This window comes from Vanellus vanellus (genome assembly GCF_965231255.1).
Source record: "Vanellus vanellus genome assembly, chromosome: 9".
In the NCBI taxonomy this organism is placed as follows: domain Eukaryota; kingdom Metazoa; phylum Chordata; class Aves; order Charadriiformes; family Charadriidae; genus Vanellus; species Vanellus vanellus.
The window spans coordinates 2978790-2998769 of record NC_138914.1 but is presented as its reverse complement, the minus strand read 5'-3'; the positions used below and the strand labels follow the sequence as shown (position 1 = coordinate 2998769).

The 19980-nt window shown below is 45.0% G+C and overlaps 1 protein-coding gene across 1 annotated transcript in view; it reads left to right on the top strand.

The window, feature by feature from the left end:
* MAGI1 (membrane associated guanylate kinase, WW and PDZ domain containing 1) overlaps window positions 1-19980 on the top strand; it is a gene marked incomplete at its 5' end in the record, with an annotated part of 96052 nt that overhangs the window by 16083 nt on the left and 59989 nt on the right. The window contains 7 exons of the mRNA XM_082487900.1: window positions 108-314; window positions 4135-4345; window positions 7857-7939; window positions 11214-11252; window positions 15751-15808; window positions 18163-18251; window positions 19304-19396. Of these exons, the coding sequence (XP_082344026.1) occupies window positions 108-314; window positions 4135-4345; window positions 7857-7939; window positions 11214-11252; window positions 15751-15808; window positions 18163-18251; window positions 19304-19396 (780 nt within the window). The remainder of the gene's footprint in view (window positions 1-107; window positions 315-4134; window positions 4346-7856; window positions 7940-11213; window positions 11253-15750; window positions 15809-18162; window positions 18252-19303; window positions 19397-19980) is intronic.

Below are 19980 nucleotides of genomic sequence, written 5' to 3'. Positions count from 1 at the left end.
GTGGGGAGAGACGGAGATTTTAACAGAACTGAAAATGAAATAAAATAGAAATCTCTCTGCTATAAACTGTTCCCTTTTGAAGATGCAAATGTGTTTCTATTGCCTAGGTAACTATTATGGAACGCCCAAGCCTCCCAGCCAGCCCCTCAGTGGGAAAGTGACTTCCACCGATGCTTTGCAAAACCTGCAGTCCGGCTCCAAGCAGTCGACTCCGAAGCGAACCAAGTCTTACAATGATATGCAAAATGCTGGCATAGTGCATACAGAGAATGAGGAAGAGGATGATGTACCTGAAATGAGCAGTAGCTTCACAGGTAAAACAAAAATATCGTGGTCCATCGGTAAGGATACCTGGGAAAGGTTTTTGGAGGGGGATTTTTTGGAATTTTTGTTTGTTTGGTTGGTTGGTTCACAGAATCACAGAATTTTCAGAGTTGGAAGGCTTTTTTTGTTTGTTTGGTTGGTTGGTTTGGGTTTTTTAATAGATTTTCTGCAAAGCTGTCAATCCTGGACAGAACTGGCCAACAACACCTCAGTGGCAGATGTCCTGGTGTGGACAATCACATGCACAGTTGTGTCTTCTAAAAAGGCCTTGTGGGATTGAGCTGGATGAGAAAAAACTGGAGAAAAGTTCAATTACATTAGTTGCAGAAAGTTTAGGGAAGAGTTGAGGTATGGCTGAGTTATAAGCAGTATGAAATGGCTCAGCCAGGATTACATTTGAAATTAATTATTGCTCCTTCCTAAATATGTTGCTGTCCTTTCCCGTTCCTCGCATCTAGAGATACCCGTCACATATAATTACTGAGTCCTCTTCTCCAAGGTACCTTCCAGCAAATTGAGAGCTGCTTGCTGCAGGAAGGAGGTCTGAAGCATGGGTGCAAGCTCTTTATTTTGTGAAGGCCTTGTGTCCTGCAGAACACGGATCTCAGCCCCATCATGGCCATCAAGCATTGGCTAAAAGACCATTGGAAACTTTTGCAATCTAAAGATGAGTGCTGTACAGGCAGAGCACAATACTATTGGAGATCGGTTGAGTTTCCACAGAAATCAACTGGAAGTTTGCGAAGCTCTGAGGAGCAAGAGCTCTTCCCTTAGTTCACAATCCTAGTATTTGTTAGCGCTTAGAGCATTACTTCCTCAGCTCAGTTTCAAGTACTGAATTCATCTTCATAGAATCATAGAATGGTAAGAGTTGGAAGGGACCTTAAAGATCATCGAGTTCCAAAACCCCTGCTATGGGCAGGGACACCTCCCCCCAGCCCAGGTTGCTCCCAGCCCTGTCCAACCCGGCCTTGAACACCTCCAGGGATGGGGCAGCCACAGCTTCTCGGGGCAACCTGCGCCAGGAGCTCACCACCCTCCCAGGGAAACATTCCTTCCTAATATCTAATCTAAATCTACCCTCTTTCAGTTTAAAACTGTTACCCTATTGCTACATTTCCTGATCAAGAGTCCCTCCCCATCTTTTCCCTAGGCCCCCTTTAAGTAACGGAAGGCTGCTCTAAGGTCTCCCTGGAACCTTCTCTTCTCCAGGCTGAACAACCCCAACTCTCTCAGCCTGTCCTCGTAAGAGAGGTGCTCCAGCCCTCTGATCATCTTGGTGTCCCTCCTCAGGACTCACTCCAGCAGGTCCATGTCTTTCTTATGTTGGGGGCCCCAGAGCTGGATGCAGTACTCCAGATGGGGTCTCACCAGAGCAGAATAGGGGGGCAGAATCCCCTCCCTCGCCCTGCTGGCCGTGCTTCTTTTGATGCAGCCCAGGATGCAGTTGGCTTTCTCAGCTGCGAGCACACATTGCCAGCTCATGTTGAGCTTCTCGCCAACCAACAGCCCGAAGTCCTTCTCCTCAGAGCTACTCTCAATCCATTCTCTGCCCAGCCTGTATTTGTGCTTGGGACGGCCCTGACCCAGGTGCAGGACCTTGCAGTTGGCCTTGTTGTACTTCAGGAGGTTCACACAGGCCTGCCTCTCAAGCCTGTCAAGGTCCCCTCTGGATTCCATCCCTCCTTTGAAGTAGGTACTTCACAAGTAGCATTATCCACACCTTCACGCCTTTCACAGCTGCTTGCTGTGGGTGCTCACAGTCACCGGCACTAGGTCCTTTGTCCTCTGATCACTTCCTATCACCGTGACAATTTCCCTTCCCGGCCTCTCCTGGGTCGTAGGAGCTGTCATGCCATTTCCTACCTGCCAAAGTCCTGGCACCAACATCTGTATAGAGATTTAAAGGGATTTAGGCTGAGATTTAGTTCTGGCCCTCTCTGGGTCAAACTGTCAAACAGCTTTGAGGGTTGTGCTCGGTTTGGCTGCTGCCTGTTACATATTTCCAACCCAAATCACTCCTGGCTGGCCTGATCCTCCCCAGGCTGGAGTTTCTGCCTCTGCTTACCGGCTCCTTTACAAAGTTTTGCGTTCGGGCTGGTTTCTCACGTGTTGTGACACGGCAACAACCTCAGCCCTTGTCACAGGTTCTGATTTTGGGAGGAAGCTGGTGCCCTCTGTTTGGTCTAACAGTTGAACTAACTCGAGCATCATTTCTCCTCCTTATTTTTCTCCACAAGATGAAATACTGGAAGATGGAGGTCATTTGTCACAACGTTATCGCACCCTGGCCCCTTGCCTCCGTTAAATGGGCACAGAATCAAGAAAAGAGTTATTTCTCATATACCAAAGCGATTCCTTGTGCTTATTTCGCATGTAAGTGTGCTGGCCGTATTAAAATGCTCCTGCTTCCTTAGAAGACCTCCTGGTGACTTGTGTTTTCCAGACTTTGGCATGTTTACACTCGCAGTCTTAAGCTGGCAGTGATTCATTCATGCTTCTTTTATCTTGTCATCTTCTACCAAAAAATATCGACCGCCAGGAAGGCTAGAAAGCAGCCAGCGGAGGGTACTGGTATAGTCTACATCTTTTTCTTCCCTCTTCTCCTAGTTTATTATTTTCAATATGGTGTCCGTTTGTAATGGCAGCACACAGACTAGAAGCAGCACGGGAGCTGCACTTAACAACCCCTCCCAAAAAAAAACCCCAAGGCTGTGGGCTGAGAGATGAGGAGGTCTGTGGTGGGGGCGAGGTCCCGGCTGTGAAGCCCTTTCAGTCCCCGCCTGGGGACTTGGTGGAGTGTGACACTCATCTCTCTGTACTTCGCTCAGTGTGTTGCGTGCCACATGTACTGGAGACTGGTGGTCTCAGGTGATTTGGAGGTACCGCCATAAATTTTCAACACCTTCAAGAACCAAATAGAGAAAATCTCTTTGGTAGACACAGGGGTGATTTTACAATTTGTCTGTTGTTGCCAAAACCTCTCTGTGAAGGAGTGAGGGGCACAGACCTGGTTTGTGGAGAACATTTCCTGTGATTAGGGGTGGAGGGGACGAGCAGCACTGTTTCATGGATACAGCTCAAAATTGCATGGATGTAAGCGTCGGAAAGGTTTCCTTAGAGGGAGAAGGGCCAGATGCATAATGAAATACTCCTGAGTGACTTTGACTGGAAGGATACAGTGATGAGCCGTGGAATAAACCTCCTCAGACAGCGAGAACAGGCACTGGTGAGCAACAACGTGTGGACACATGGTGTTGTGCTGACATTCATTTTAATTTTTAATTTGAAAAAATGCACTGCGCTAAAGACGTTCACCATTAGCTTGTTGCCTTTGAGCTTCTGGCTACCTTCCGCACTTGTAAAAATCTTCCCTTTTGATCATTCTTCAAACAGGAAATTTTATTCTCCTAATCCCTGTCCCACAACGGGCACCGCGGGAGTGAAGCTGTAAGCCTGCTCAGAAGCTCGTTGAACTCATCTACATCAGCGAGCCCTGGCCTCGGACAGCTTGGAAGACTTTGGTACCTCAGCAGGGCCCGTTAGAGCGCGGGCAGTCGTTGATCACAGCTTCTGCTTTGCGCTGGCGAGGGTCTGGCTGGCAGAGCGCGCGTGGGCAAAGCAAGCTCATCCCTGCTGGCAAAAACACTGCAGAGTCTCTGCCCTCGGTCTGTCTGTTGCTGTGACTCGCAAATTAAAAAGCAAGGAAAGGAAAACCACAAGGATAAACCTGGAGAAGCAAATGGGAGGAGAAAAAAAAAAAACAAAAACCCTAATTTTCAATTTTATTTGTGCTTGTTTGTTCTACAGCAGAGTGTGGTGACCAAGACGAGCATAATACGCATCTCGTACGAGAGACAGCCCCACCGTCCGCGATTGATAGCCACACCAACGTTCCCACCACGGAACCATCTCAGAACCTCCCTCAATACCTACCTCCTTCTGCCGAGGATAACCTAGGTCCTCTGCCGGAAAACTGGGAGATGGCCTACACTGAGAACGGAGAAGTCTATTTTATAGAGTAAAGCACATTTTTGTTGTTCTAATTCCATCTCTCTCCCTCTCTCTCTGGGCATTAGTAAACCTCCATGGATGCGTTTTGTGTGGATGTGTGTGTATTAAATATTTAGTGTATACAGTTATGTTGCAGAGCTGTAAGTTCTTTACTGCTTCTGAAGGGGTTTTGCATTTCCTGATGGGATTAACATCCAAATTACTCCTGAGTTCAAAGGCAGAGGGAATTACTTGTTTTACGAGGGTGGTTACAAAAGCAACAGACACTTATAAAATATGGGCCGGTTGTTTTCACGGATGGAATGAAAGCTCCTAATTGAAAGGGCCGAGACTTCATTTCTGGAGCCGCCTCTGTGCATAATGCAGCAGAGAGAATTCCTCCGGTCACGTGCTGGGGCGGCAGCAGAGCCCGGGAACGGACTTCGTGTGTTGTCCTCTCGTCAGAGCAAATGGGCCAAACATGTTAACATGCTGCGGCGGTTTGCAGAAGGCATAGCTCAGTGCAGAGTAGGCACCGTGAGTTTGGAAAAGAAGTACCTCGTGCTCTGCAGTCTTTGGCTAAGAGCTGAGGGCTGTCAGCAGTTTTATGACGATATTGATTTTTTTCATGCCATAAATAATAGTCTCTAATTATACTTGTCTAGATTTATTGAGATTGGAGTAACTTATAAAATGGGACCTGTTAGTGGAAGAGATTTCTTGCACAGAGTTTAGCTAGACATTAAAACTCGATTAGCTTTTGAAACTCAAGCTCTTAGCTGCCTAAGTAGAGGAGGGGGGCGAGGAATTGATTTTGGATTTGATGGTCTGTTTAATTCGGTCTTGGAAACTGAGCTCCTCTGTCTCTGTACCAGAAGCCAGTGGCCAGGTAGTACAGAAGAACCTCCTCTGCTAAGGCCCCTCCGGTACTCCGGAGAATCATGCTGGATTGAGGCAGCGAGGGGGACAGTCCTGCTCCGTCATCAGGAGAGGGAACGTTTGGAGAGGGCCACGGAAAGGTTCATCAGAGCAGGTTTTCCCTTAGCTACAAGGGCGGGGGGAGCTCATCAGAGAAGGGTGCCAGAAGATCCGAGGAGCTGGGAGGACTGGGAGCACCACAGCATCTGGCAAAGGGCTGTAAAAAAGGCTGTTTTCCGGGTGCTTTCAATTACCCGGCGAGGCTCCACCAACCCCCTAGGGTAAGCCACAGTCGAGAAGGCACAACGCACATTCTCATCAGCTGCGTATCAGGTGAAACCGAAATGTGTTCGTTATCCCGAACACTGTATTCTGCCCCTCGTTATGTCCTCAGGGTGCCTCATTCTTTGACGCACTTTCTGGCTTTAATGTACATAACGCCGCCTGAGTAGTATCCCATCCAGCCTGCCGTTTTCCTCCCCGGAGGAGGACGGATGATGAGCGCTAAATGCTGCCCGAGCAGCCGGTTGCTCCCTTTCATCCCCGCATGGGCCCCTGCTGTCCTTCCTTACGGGTGCTTCGGCAAGGGGTTCCGCTGCTGCCACCAGTTTCCCCCAAAGCCATCCCCATCGCTGCTATATCCTCTCTCAGCGATGCAGCACCGCAGCACCTGAAATTATTTGTTAGACCTTTTGCGGGAGAATCATATACGTGGGGGGAAAATGTAGCCGGCATACACCGCCGTCTGTCTGACGTGAAAATGTGGTGGCACACCAACTGCTGCCTTCCCTGCAGTGCAGATTGACCATTCTGAGGATACGTAGGCATAGGGGGTGATTTTGTGCAAGAACGTGTTAGTGTGGATGCAGCACTGAATGACTGCAGTTCTATTAATTCTAAGGACACGCTGAGCCTAGAAACAATTTAGCCTGATTTGTATCAAATTAAGAGAAGCAAGCTAATGAGCTGTGTGGACCCAAGCTGGCTCTGATGTCTGTACCATCATCTACAGCACTTGGGGTTATCAAGTCAGGGTGCTGAAGGGAACAGTACGGGAACATCTGAGCTCCATGCGCAGAACCAGCACAGGTCCGGTGGGGCCAGCGCTGCCACGGTGTCGGGTAACCGATCCGAATGGCTTGTAGCTGAAGCAATTTGGCTCTTGAGATACGTTTCTCTGGTGCTTTAATTAGGAATTTCATTACCCAGAGCATCCCAGTCCCTCACTACCTTGCGTGTAGATCTATGCACGTTACGGGTCTAACACAATTCTGTCCCTCTGAGTCTGTGATCTGAAAGGTGTTGCGCTAAATTTTCTGTGCCTCAGCAAACAACGCTGTTGTGAGCCTTTGGTGAGCGAGACAAAGTTGCAAGAAATATGCAAATATTGCACTGCTCTCCTCTCATCACCCTCTTTCTCAGCTAGACTATACACCTTCTTATTTATAAGTTGGCGGAACCCCTCTGCTTTATTGCTGTTAATTTGCCTTACTTGCTGAATTTCTGCCATTCAGTTTTCTGGTTGGCAATTAATTGCTCTGAAGCATACAAAAGTATTAAATGCATTTGCTCATCCTGCCTTGGGAGGGCTGGGTAGCAGGATGTGTAAAACAAGGACTTTTTATTTACGCGCTCAGATCCTAGGGGTAGGGCAGTCCCTTCGTCTTGCAATAAAAAGTAAGTTTGCTGGTCAGTCGTTAGCTCCTCAGGGACCGTAGCCCTCATTACAGCATTTACAGCTAGGTGAGACTTGTGAGGCCGAGGTTAAGTTTGTAAACCTCTCTGAGACCTTGAAGGAGAAGTAAATAGCATTACTGTGGTATTGACACTTAAAAGTGCTAAGCAGCGTTAAAGGCTAAGCGAGATAAATGATACCTCAGGGAGTGGAGGGCTATCTTTGCGCGTTATGTCTAAGATGACATCAGGTTGTAGAAGAGGCATTACATTACAAGATTGTCTCCGTATGCAAATGAAATAATGGGAGAAAATAATTTCTAGAAAATGTATTTTAAGCCTGTTTACTATGCAGCCTTCGCTGCTGGGACTGGCATCACGATGCTGTCAGGGGACTTGTAGATAGGAAGAGTTGAAAGTAAAGCTGTTCGACTTCCATCAAAGGCTTTGACAGAACATTTTTATTTGTGTAATTAAAAAGTTTTCACTGGAAGTTTTCTTTCTGACTAATGCTTGGGTCAAATCTAGACAAATGGCCAAGGTCTTTTGCAGGAACAGTGCTCTCTGCATGGGTTAGGGAGAAAGGGAAACTTCTGTCTTTTCATCAGGAGGCAAATGGCTCAGAGACAGCTCCTGGAATTAAGAAACAAACCACCAAAGACAAAAGCTTGGAAATTAATATTATAGTATTACAGCTTTCACATGCATCCTTCCAGTCAGGAATGCCCATTTATATATTTTGACTTTTCACCTTTGTGTTTTCAGTGCCAAGATTCTTGTGATCTGGTAGACTAGTTTGCAAAACATCAAATTGTAATGCCGTTTCCTCTAAAGCAAAAGTATGCCTTCAGGTCTGTTGAATAATAAAGAGGATGTATATTTCTATGTCACTGATACTTCAGCTCTGCTTTGTTAACAAAGGTCGTATTTCCATTTTTGGTTTCCAGCCATAACACAAAAACAACATCTTGGCTAGATCCACGGTGCCTGAACAAACAGCAGAAGCCTCTAGAAGAATGTGAAGATGATGGTAAGAGACTGAAAATAGTGAAATAATAATGTGTTTGGTCCGTTTCTAGGTGGTTTGCTTCCTTTCCTTTTACCCTTTCCAATAACCGGTGTTCAGAAATACTTGAAAAAAAAAAAAGTTTATTAGTAAGTGCGTAGAGTCAATATCCATTATGTTGTCGTAAAATCACTGTCTGTGTATGTAAGACAACAGTTGAGATGGAAGAACATATAACAAAAATCAAAGAAGTGCTCGAAGTCAGGGGGCTCTGTTTTTGCAAAGGCATTTGAATAGTCGCTGACGTTGAACAAGACTCAAAGTTTTTTACCGTGTTTGCTCCTCGGATCGCTGTGTAGGAGGAAAGCAACTGAGTCTGCGTGCTCCATTGTGTTACGCTTCAACCACCCGCTTTACATGAATTGAAAGAGTTATGTTGTTATTTACTTGTTTGAGCGGAAATAACTCAATTGCTTCACTTCTACTGTTAAATTCTGACAGTCGACTTAGTGTTATGATTGCTGAGAACAAATTCCCTTTGAAAGTGTAGATTTTTGCCGCTGAAAATTTACACTGAGGTGATTTTGTATTCCTTGAGATGTTGGAAATGCAAGCCACTGTCCAATTTAGAGCAGCCAAATGCAGGACTGTTAAAGGAGATTCTTTCCCTGCATCCTCTAGGAGATGCTGGAAGAAAAAGGGAATCATGATGAAAATAACGTTTAGTTTGGGAAAACCTGTGTGGAAATTTTGGTCTACAGACCAGGAAAGGTAATGGTATTCTAACGCATAATTTTGGCTAGCACAATGCTATCATGGTAGACGTATCTTAGAAATGGAAGGATTTACTTTTACCAGTGTTGATGCTGTCCGTGTAAAATTAGTTTTCATAATATGATTAAACTCCTACTGGTGTGTGGCAGCTCAACAAGAATTACCATTTTATTTCAGAAAAGAATCAACTCCGTCCCTTTTCACTGGTAGGTTCCAACCTGGCCTCCAGAACCGCTGTTACTATTTTTGCACGTGCAGTTTTTCAACCTCTGCATCCTTTCACGTGTGAGATTTTGGAGGATGTGAGAGTTTGCCTGTGCAGCCTTCGCTGCCGTGCTGGAGCAGGTAGCTCCATCTTCCTAGTGCACAACGCAGCGTACCCTCAAACCTCAAGGATGTGCAAAGCCCCGGTAAAAACCGAGCGTGCCGAGCTGACGCCGGCTGCAGATCCCTGGCAACCGGCGTCACCTGTAAGGAGCGAGCGGAGGGAGCCGGATTAGTGGAAGTCCTTGCTCTGCGCCTAGAAATGGATATGTCAGTGGGTAATCAGAACTGGAAGAAAATTAAATAATAGCCTATGCAGGCAAGGCTCCCTCCTCCTTGCAGTTCAGCGTTGCCCGCAATTTAAAGAGGAGGTTGCTAAGTCTCAGCATAAGCTCTCCTCTTTCGGAGGGTAGTTTTCCCTGAAGCACAGCTCCTGTCCTGGCTTTCTCTACCAGTAAGAGTCCCGCTTCGTCGATGGCCCCGGCGAGGCGAAGGAGCAGCCAGTGCCGCTGTGGGTCAGCGTGGCTCGGGCTGTGCCGGGAGCAGCCGGGAGGATAAGCCAACAGCGGGGGGCTGAGCTCCTCCATTAAACAGTTTTGAGTCTCCTCACAGAAGGGAGAGGTCTTTCAAACCTCTTGTCTTCTCAGCCGTTATAGAACAAGCATTGGGATAATTTATTTGTAATTGGGATTAGAAACGTACAGCTGGGTAATTTTTTTCTATTTCATTAAGTTCGTAATTTTGTAGAGGAGTGGCATTTTTGTGCATCAGGTCCTTAAAATTAGCGAATTTCATCTTCCCCCACACCCCTTCACTTCATTCACTAAGTCGCTCATTAATGAATATTTTTAACATTCAGTAGTTAAACCAGTTGCTTCATAAATACAGCAGTGCACTGGGCTGTTTTGTTTGGCTGCTCTGATCTTGCTTTGCACATAAGAATAATTATATTTCAGAAAACAACATGAGCGCGAAGGAGAGAGCAGGTTCTTTTTACTACCTCGTAGAAGCTGGACACTTGTGGCAAGGGTCACCGTTGGGAGTATTTCCACTGGAGTCAGTGGGACTCCTCCGCTTTGTTTGTTGTGTGTGTGTGAGCGTGAGTTTTCAGGCTCGATCCCATCCTGTTTGTGGGTTTTGTATAAATGTCAGATGTCGTTTCAGATTCGTTTGGGCGCCGTTGCCTTGTGTTTTTAATTCGTCAGGATACATGTCCCTAACGAGATTTTTGGTCGTTTCCAGTTGTTCGGGCTATCAAAGGCAATCGCAATTCATATTTCGCGCTAATGGTCTGAAACAACTGTTTTGGTAGAATACATAGCAAACAGGTCATGGAAGTGGTTTTTTAGGTGTCCAAATTTTCAAAAGCGATGCTGTGACACTACATCTTCCGTTTGCTTCTGTCATTCATTTATGTGGCTTATACTTTACTGTATTAGGTCCGAGATTGTTTTTACCATCTTTACTCAGGTTTTGTCATCATCCTTCATTTTCAGACTGCATTATTATTATTTATAGGCTAAGCAATACTTTAATCATCTGTGTCACTGTTAACTTATGAATATGGAGCAGATAATGATAAATGGAGCAACAGTGAATATTGATGGCTTTGTGTGTTTGAAAAATTATGTGATCTTTGTCCCAGGTGCCCCACTAAAACTGGTGCATTCCTGTATGTGCCTCACCAGTGCATCTGGACTTCGGTGTGGGCCTTTGTCTCCAGTTAAACAAGGCGCTTTGCTTCATGCCTGTCTTAAATCATCGGAGTAGTTACAGTGAAGTCAATTGGACCTTTTATGCACATAAATTTAGGTACTTTCTTGAAAACCTTGCTACGTTAGTTCTTATTTAGATGCAAGGGTTTCCTCTCAAGATTTCTTCATTAGCATTCAGGTCTGGCCTGCCGATAGATCCATGTGTCTACAGGACAGATTGTGAAGGTCGGACCATTCCGATCTGACAGAGAAGCTTCGCAACAGTGAGAACACCACAAATGCATTACTTTGCCGTATCAAACTGTGGCATGGAAGTAGTCAATTGATACAGATATTTTGAGAATGCAAGAACCAGTTCTTTCCTTATCTACATCAGATCCATCAATATTCTGAGCACTAAAGAGCGATAAGTGGAAAGCTTGGGCTCGGTCTGTAGAACATTAGTGCCGGTTCTGCTGTTTGCTGTAGGGAATTTCTTGCTTGGTGCTGGTATCTGAAATTTTCTTTTAATTTTTTCTGTCTCATTTACTGCTCTTCCCTTGGAGAAGAAGGGGTACACACGGAGGAACTGGACAGTGAACTAGGTAAATCATCCATCTCTCGTTTTGATGTTTGCCTTCAACTGCACTGTTTTAAGCCTTTAATTACTTACTTTCGCCTTTGTATCATTTTGCATCTTTCTGTATTTTGTTTTTTTTTTTTTATTATTATTATTTCAACAAGCCTAATTTATCAGCCGAACTTCCCTAGCACACAAAGCATTAATCTCCCCTTAGCTTCAGATCCACGGTGTTTTTCTTACTGATCCAGGGTTTGAAGCGAGCTGCAGGGCCTTGATCTTGCAAAGTTTGTTCAAAGTTGCTTCCTCCTGGACCATGCAAAAGTCAGGGGATTTTCCCTGGGCACCACTGGCTCCGGGGGAAAGCTTACAGGTGCCAAAGTTGAAATCAAGTAGCTGATGGTGTTTTTTCATTGGGGCCGAATACATTTCCCAGCCAAGAGAAGCAAAGTGTGATTTAGAAAGTTGAGAGTATCACATACAATGCTTCTGCTGAGCTTGTGAATGAAACAGCTGAAAATTTTGCCTCAGTAGGTGATTTTGTAAACAGATGATTTTCGATGATGTGGTACACTTTTATTTGCTGCATCTTTGTGTGAAGAATGCTGTCTTGATATGGAATCTCAGCAGTGCTCATTCCGTTTGTACTGATGGTGGAGGTAGTGGTTATTTCTGTTCAGCTATGCTCTAGTGCACTTGGAAAGCTGAAAGGCAGAAGAGGCTGCATAGGATTTTATTTCCACCCGCTCTATTATGGCTTTTAAAAAGGACTGTATTTACAGTTTATAGTTCTGCGTACTGGAGGATTGTATTACCAGAGAATTAACCTCTGGTTTCTGTAATGACTTGCGAGTAAGTGTATTCTGCCTCCCGCTTCTGGGTGACCGATACGGCATCAGCAGCCCACAGCTATTGCGTGGACTTTTAACACTACTCCAGGAACTGCTCTTCTGGATAATACGCCTGGAATAATGTTGGAGTCCTAACTTCTTTTACTGCAAGGATTTGAAAGAAATGACAATTTAAAGAAGAACGCAGTCGCTTTAGCGGTACGTTAGCATTATGCGCAGCCCACACAAATAATCAGCAGCAGACCAAGAAACATCAGAAGTAAGTGGATGCATACCAACAGCCTGCAAAGATTTCTCAGGAAGGTCTTCACAAAGGGTGACTTAAAATAAGAGAGAGGTCAAAAAATTCAGAGCAAATTCAGAGGCAATAATGAAATGGAAATGTTCCCTTCTTTCACTTTGATATCAGGATCTGGTGCAAGACCAGAAGAGCTGAAAAAATAGGTGCAGAGAAACTCATTAATTGATAAGCCTGACCCCAGTTCTGCAGGCACTTACCTGCACAAGTGTTTTGCTGGAACATCATGAGATGTTTCCTTTGTTTTAATGCAGATAAGCTTTATTGAGCTCACAGCCCATCGACACGCTGCTGAGATTTGCAAATGTTGCAGTGTAAAGAAAGTCATTTTCAAATGGCTCAGTTGGTTACAGCACCGTTAGGGAGGGGGCATGAAAACTACGGCCTAGTCACTAACCGTCGTCGTGATTAGTATACACTGGTTGTTGCCAGGAATTTAGCTCCTTAGCTTCTCAACAGTTTCTTTTGTAAATGTAAGAAAATGAAAACTTGAAGCATTTGCCCAACTTCTTGCCTTCCTAAGAGGTGGACTGAATATGGAGTAATAGATCACCTCTCTTTTAACAGAAGGTTATATGAAGGACACAAAAAATTAATCTTTGGAGTAGAATTTGACATCCATTTGATATATTTGGGCAGATCCTCTTGGCCTCACAGGGAGCAGTAAGAGCTCGGTATATTGAAGTCCTCTCCAGCTCCTTTATGGTGTTGCATGGGTACAACTAAAATACCCGGTGGCTGGAGAAGTTCGGTTTCCCCCTCCGTAGGGTAAGATGCTAACCAAGAGCATCTCAGTAGGTATTTACCCCAGGCTTTAAAATGTAAAATTGGGTATTTTTCCATTGAATTTACCTGCTGACAAATGCTCTGAGACTGCAGAGTGCTGGATGGATGTACCAAAATAGAAACCGTATGGCTTATTCAGGCTCCTAATGATGCAAAATGTTTTGGGGAATCTTATATTTGTGATAAAATCTGATGCTCTGGGTCATCCTCAGTTTGGCAGGAGAGGTAGAGAAGGGAGATGAATAATTTAAAGCCACTAAGAAGCTAGGCTGTGCAACGTGGCTATGGAGAATATTGCCTTTTGCTTTAGGGAAATTTCAGAGGTCTTGAAAGTGCATCTACATAATCAACAAATGATGTGTTGAAAGCTGCAGTTTTGTGTATTGTTTCTTCCGAAAACACAGAAATGTGTTCCTTAAGTGGAAAGCTGCAGAGATAGAAAACCGGAAGGATTTTGGCACAGCACCATTTTGGGGGTTAGGAAAGTGCTGGTTTTCTGACCTGTGAAAATATTTTAAAAGAAAAGAAAAAATAAAACTTAATAACAAAACCTTTTGTGAACAGAAGAAAAGCAAAAAAAAAAAAGTTTTTAAACTTTAAAAATGAAAACCACTTAATCGTCCAAAATAGACAAAAGATTATTTAGCAGGAAAAAATGTACAAAACTCATTTTAAGGCATTTGTTCATTACTTCTCCTCTCCCTCATTCGCTTTTTATTTTCCTTCCACCCCCAGCTTGGTCTCTTTACCATTCTGCTTTCACCCTAGTGCAAAGAATTAAATGGCTGCCACAACTTGTGATTTTCCTGATTGCATGCTAGGTCTTAATTTAATTGCACTGAAACTCTTTAAGCCGCTCCCACAGTGTTCTCACCACATGGGACTCCTTTGCAAACCTGAGGGTTCCCTTTGCGAGAAGGCTTTCAAGGTTGGCCTTTAGCTTTCTGCCTTTTTCTCACGTACGCTTGCACGGTGTAAAGGAATTGCCTGTTTCTGAAGCGTTCCTTTCAGCTCGATCTGCTAATAAAATTGTGGAGTATTTTCATGCCCAAAAGTTAGCACTGGCTTGCATTTAATTGCTTATGTCTCAAGGAATCCAAAGATGTTAAACCCAATCAGGATAAAATCACGATAAGAATGGAAACCCTACCTTGTATCTGCAAATGAGGGACATGTGGAGCAAAACCCATGCAAATGGGGTTCATCTGACCTCCAGCCAATTCTGAACACAAACATAAACTTTGAGTAATTAGTCCACGTGTGTTCGTATAGATTCTGTACATCTCCAGTCTGGGGCTATTTCTATCCTTATGGCAACATAGCTGAAGTCTCTACATGCCGAACTAAATAGTTACACTTATTCTAATTGGTGGACCATTATTGATTGTATTGGCTCAGTAATTGATGCCATTAATGAAAATGAATCTTTCATTTGATAATAAACAAACATTGATCACATGCTATCAGTCTTGTGAATTTAGTGGTAAATTTTGAGGAATTATTTTGCGTGCAGTATTTGAACTTGTGTTATCTGACAAAGTTGTTGTTGTTGTTATTATTATTATTATTATTATTTAAAAAATGAATTTGCAGATTCCATAGTACCACACTTGCACAGCCCATAGCGTGGTGGAACCTTCTTTTGAGTTGGTTCACAGTGTTACACAAACACACCACTCTCTATTGTTAATAGGATGATTATTTCAGTACCCACAGCCAATTGCGTTTAGATGAGTGGGACAAGGATCAGGCCCTTAAGTAATACATACAGCTTTAATAACCCGCGGTTGGATGCTGAAGAGATTTTATTACATTCACTAATTACAGTTAAAGTACTATGTGCAGTCTAGAAAATCAACAGGAACAAAAGTGGATATATTTCCAAATGTTAATTTCATCCTCAGAACCGTTTCTTGTTAATTGTGCTAATTAAAAAAAGAACTCTCTGTTACACGTGCTTATGGCAATATGTGTTTTTACATTAAGTGCTATGCAGTGAAGTACATCTGCGTGCGCCAGCCCCGCTTGGGTGGATTCCCTTTACCTTAAACTCACTTTGTCCCGTTTCAAGATGTGCTTTTGCGTTGGGCTCGGGGCTGAGCGGTGCAGTGTAAATCCCGAAGAAAGGAGTCCCTTTCTACGATTTCTACGAAGTGCTACGATTACTTGCCATAATCTCACCCATCTTCAGGTGCTGCATTGAAGTGCCTCTGGCCTGTTGCCTGCATCGGCTTCCACTGCAGGGCTCCGTCCGGGGCCACTCTGCCCGTGGAGGTCAAACCAGGAGGGTACTCGAGGCACTCCCGGAAAGGAAATTTATTGATCATTCGTTTATTTAATGCAAAAAGCAAATCTAAAACTGACTGGCACGGGCATCTGCCCGCGGATTCGCTAACCCGGCACAGGTAGGACGGGCTATGATGTTGGTGCCGTGCTATGCCAGCCTTTCAAAGGAGGATGCATCGTTCTGAAAAAGCGTTCAAAGCGAAGTCTGAGCCACCCGTGAGTTTTGCATGCCGAGCAGGAGCAGCTACCTGTCCGAAAAGAACTGCCCTGGAGGCTTCAGTAATGCTTTTTTCTATTTGCAGAGTTGCCTGCTGGTTGGGAGAAAATTGAGGATCCCGTATATGGTGTCTACTATGTAGAGTAAGTGCTGCTCTCCGGTCTGGCGTGGCTGTCGGGCAGAGGAGGGCTTTCCTCCGCAGCGGTCTGTGTGCTTTGTTGGTGGCATCTCATACTGAGGAGGAGGAGGAGGAGGAGGAGGAGGAGGAGGAGGAGGAGGAGGAGGAGACCCTGGCCCCTCTACAGGCTGGGGAATGCCATAGTGCCCGGGAGAGGGAACGCTGCCTTGCCATTCCCCGTCCTCTGGTGGGCTCTGGCGGCAGCACCCGGGGCGGGCGCAGGGCAGAGAGGAGCACCCCCGGGTCAGCTCCGGGGGGGGCTCAGGAGGGACAGGAGCACCCCTGGGGGTCCGGGTGTGCAGGAGCCCCAGCACCTCACAGAACACTTTTATCCCAGTGTGCCATTAACTGAGCTCGATGCGCTTTGTGTAACACTATGATCAAAATATGAGCGTGCAAAGCAGACCACCAATTCAGTGACAAGTCAGAAGACCCTCAAAAGGAGGAACGGAGGAGCCTGTGTGACCAGACAGCCACGGCAGAGGTTCTTGCGTCGGCTGTGTTGCTGTGACTAGAATTACAGGTTTGCTGGGACTCTCTCTGGAATTAGAACAGCTTCTGCTTTGTCTAGATGTCAGATTGCTCCCTTGGGAAACCGGAGATCTGAGTTTTGTTTCATCATTGACCCCATAAAATGAATTTTTAATTATGTGTATACTCCTGTCTAGTAGGGTGGCTTATGATAGCCCTCAGAATAGACATGGAATACAGCTTCTGTCTGCTTTGGCTCATTTCTGACCCTGCCATCTGTGCCCAGGGAAACAAGGTTAGCAAACTGCGTAATTAAGGCTTGACGTTTATTTACCAAAGACATCAAGAATATTTTTCGGCTATTAAATGCCATGCCAGGAGGTCTTTCCAGCATTTTTTCCTGTATCTTTGTATATACGTGCCCGTTAGTTTTGTGGCCCTCCTTAGAGATGAAATTAAATAGAAAAGTAACAGCAATGAGACATAAGTTTCTTTTACTTACTATCTGTAAGCTACCAAGATGGTTATAACTTGAGCATTTGTCTCTGTCCCTTCCAATTCAGGCACTCTATTATTGCATAATAATTTTTTATTGAGAAACAACTGTATCATGAAAAAGTTTATATCATTTTAAAGTAGTTATCATTTTCTCTTAACTTTCTGAAGATATCTTGAAATTGGAAATCTTTTACAGAACTCGTGAACTTGCTTTTATTTGATTAGTTAAATATTCTTCCAGCGATTTAATATTGATCTTTAGCAGAAAAATTCTGAACATAACTGTCTAGAGTGATTGTATTGTAATTACTTGAAGAACTGGTTGTTTGTTGTTTTGGGGTTTGGAGGTTTTTTTGATAAAGACACGTTGGACAAGAGACAATAAGTTCTTAATGGCAAACTTTGGCTTGGATACAAAGATAGGCTTGGAGCTAATATAATTTTCTAAGGTCTACCTGCTCCTCTGCTGTAGCAAAATCACTATTGAAAAATTGCCCTCGAAGGGCTGGTGAGCAGCGCATCTCAGCTGTAGCCATCACCTGCGGAGTCTCCAGACCTGCCCCCACCGCCCCGGCGTCTGTGGCTGGTGTTCGTGCTTTGGTGTCCTGAAATGGTTAATCCTCTGTGGAATGCATTGCTTGTCTGCCATGCTGGGCGCTGGGCTGCTTTTTTTTTTTTTTTTTTACTTTTCCCGAGATCGGTAAGAAATGTTAGCTCTAAACATCTCGTACGGGTCAAAAGCTGCCTAATGGCGCTCCAAGGAGGACAGCTGAAGTTTCGCCAAAGGCTGGTTCCACTGGGAGGACTTGCTGGGGCTCGTTCTGAGCGTACTGAGGTCCATTTGGAGCCCAGCTTTTCAGCTGGCAGCCTGCATCCCCGCAGATATTTTTAAGACGCCCTGTTAATGGTGTGCATTGATCAGGTGGCTGACGGGTCTTACCGGTTGTTGGGGTTTGTGCTGTTTTGCTTTGTTTTTTTAACTTCAGCGAGCCAGGGAATGACTGCACCTCTGGGAATCTGATTAAAGCAGGGATGACTTAGGCCTGTCTTTTAAAATGCAATCAGACAGAGCGCCTTTTCTGCTTTAATCTGATTTTTCACAGGTAGATTACTACTTTAAGGTATTTGAAGGAATTAGCCATTCCTACTCGAGACTTCATATCAATACTGGAATCAGCTTGTTTTCCTAAATCCGCTTTTTGGCACGGCTGGGGGAGCCTTGCGCCACGTACACTGCTGCTGGGTTTGTTTGGTCTTTCACTCCTTTCCTCGGAGGAGTTTCACGCCTGGCCGTCATTCCTACTTGTCACGTAAAGGGTTTCCTAATTTATTGCTCTCTTTCATCTCCAGCCACATCAACCGGAAGACACAATATGAAAACCCAGTTCTTGAAGCGAAGAGGAAGAAACAGCTTGAGCAACAGCAGCAGCCACCAGAAGGTTGGCACCACCGAGGGTGTGACGGTTGGGGGTTCCACGAGGGAATGGCCCTCCCTCACCTTGGCAGCACTGTGCCAATGTGGTTGTCCTTCCTTCTTGTGGACTTAGCGTTTAAGGGCAAAATGACGTACGCAGGAAAGGTTGCATGTGCCCTTCACATAAGATGCAGCAAAGGAGAAAATCGAAACGCTTAAACATAGGAGCTTTCACCCCCGTTAGAAGGGAGAGATTTTTCTTGTAATGTCCTTTATTTCTGGAAAGTTTCTAGGCTTCCCAGAAACAATTAAAACACACGTTTTCCTCTTTAATCTGCTCCATGAAATGACTCACTGTAGCTGGTGTTGTTCCAGTCTGCGCTGGGACTCATAGGCTGTGGAGGGGGGTGAGGAGTGGGCATTTACAGGTGCACTAGAGAAACCCCTCTGCACTGAGAGACTTCTTAACCCAAGACCTTTGGATGTTGTAAAGCTCTAACATCTGAAGTAACTTCATTATTTTAAAACACGTTTTTTCCCGTTTTCCTTTTTCCCCCCTTTTTTCTTTTTTTCTTTCTTTCTTTTTCTTTTTTTTTTTTTTTTTTACTTTTAATGCAGCCCAACTGCAGTGAGGAGCCTGTGGCATTTGCGTTTGTTTTGGTACCTTCGTAGCTTTCACACCAAGTTGTTTCACAACAGTTATTATCCCAGAGGAAAATAATTTCGGCTGCAGCCCCCTTTCCCACAACATCAGCTCTTCTGCTTAGATGCCACGAGTGCCATGGGGAATAGCTCTCATATAAATGTCGAGACCACTTAGATGCAAATCAAGCCCCAAGTTTGAGGGTGAGGTAGGGTGTCCCAGCAGATGGATCAGTTGACCTGGACATAGAGAGTCCTCCAGAACTGGTTTTTGGACATCCCATTCATTATATTCCCCCTCTCTGTGACTGTTTCCTCTCTTGCCATGCTTCTCGCCTCTCCTCTGCTTGAACCCCACGCTCCCGGTGCGTGTACATGCAGGAGCTCATAGTGCTGTTGTGAAAAGAGTAACGTTTCCCTCTCTGCCCTCTCTAGAATGGACAGAGGAGTGTCCATCTCTCCCACCACCCGCTGCTCCAAACCATGTTTCAAACAACCAAGAGGCAGTTCGGGAAGCACCAGTGCAAGGTAACAACCTTGTTAAACCAGTTGTAGAAGTGCAACAAGGTGTTTTTTTTTCCTGAGAATGAAATTCCCTCGGCCACCAGCAAAGGGAGTATCTCCATGACTGGTGTCACCCCCCAGGGCACGTGCCTGCTTATCTGAGTTCCTATAGATTTTGAGAGTAGTTGTTCCGAGAAACCACATTTGTCACCAAATGCAAGAGGCGAACGAGATCGCCTGCATCAAAAAAAGGATTGTGGCTATTCTCCGTGTAGCATTCCAAGTCTGTAAAAAGGCACGGTGAAAACACGAGTTACAACGTCGGTGGGACTTAGCAGCCACTGCAGTGGATGCAAGTGCAAGAAGGAGGAGACCCTTTTCTCCAGAGCTGTATGGATATGCAAGAATTAGGCTTTTACGCCTTCAAAACTCTACTGAGTTTCGAATGTGGCTCTTCTTATAAGATCTAGTGCAGAGATTTCTTTCTGTCCTCAATAGTTCAACATTCCCTCCCAAAAAGCAGCCTAAGATGTCACCACATTGCACTGCGATTAAGGCGTGTTTGAGAGCCAAAGTCGGTGTCACCCCACGTCTGCATTCGTGGGCAG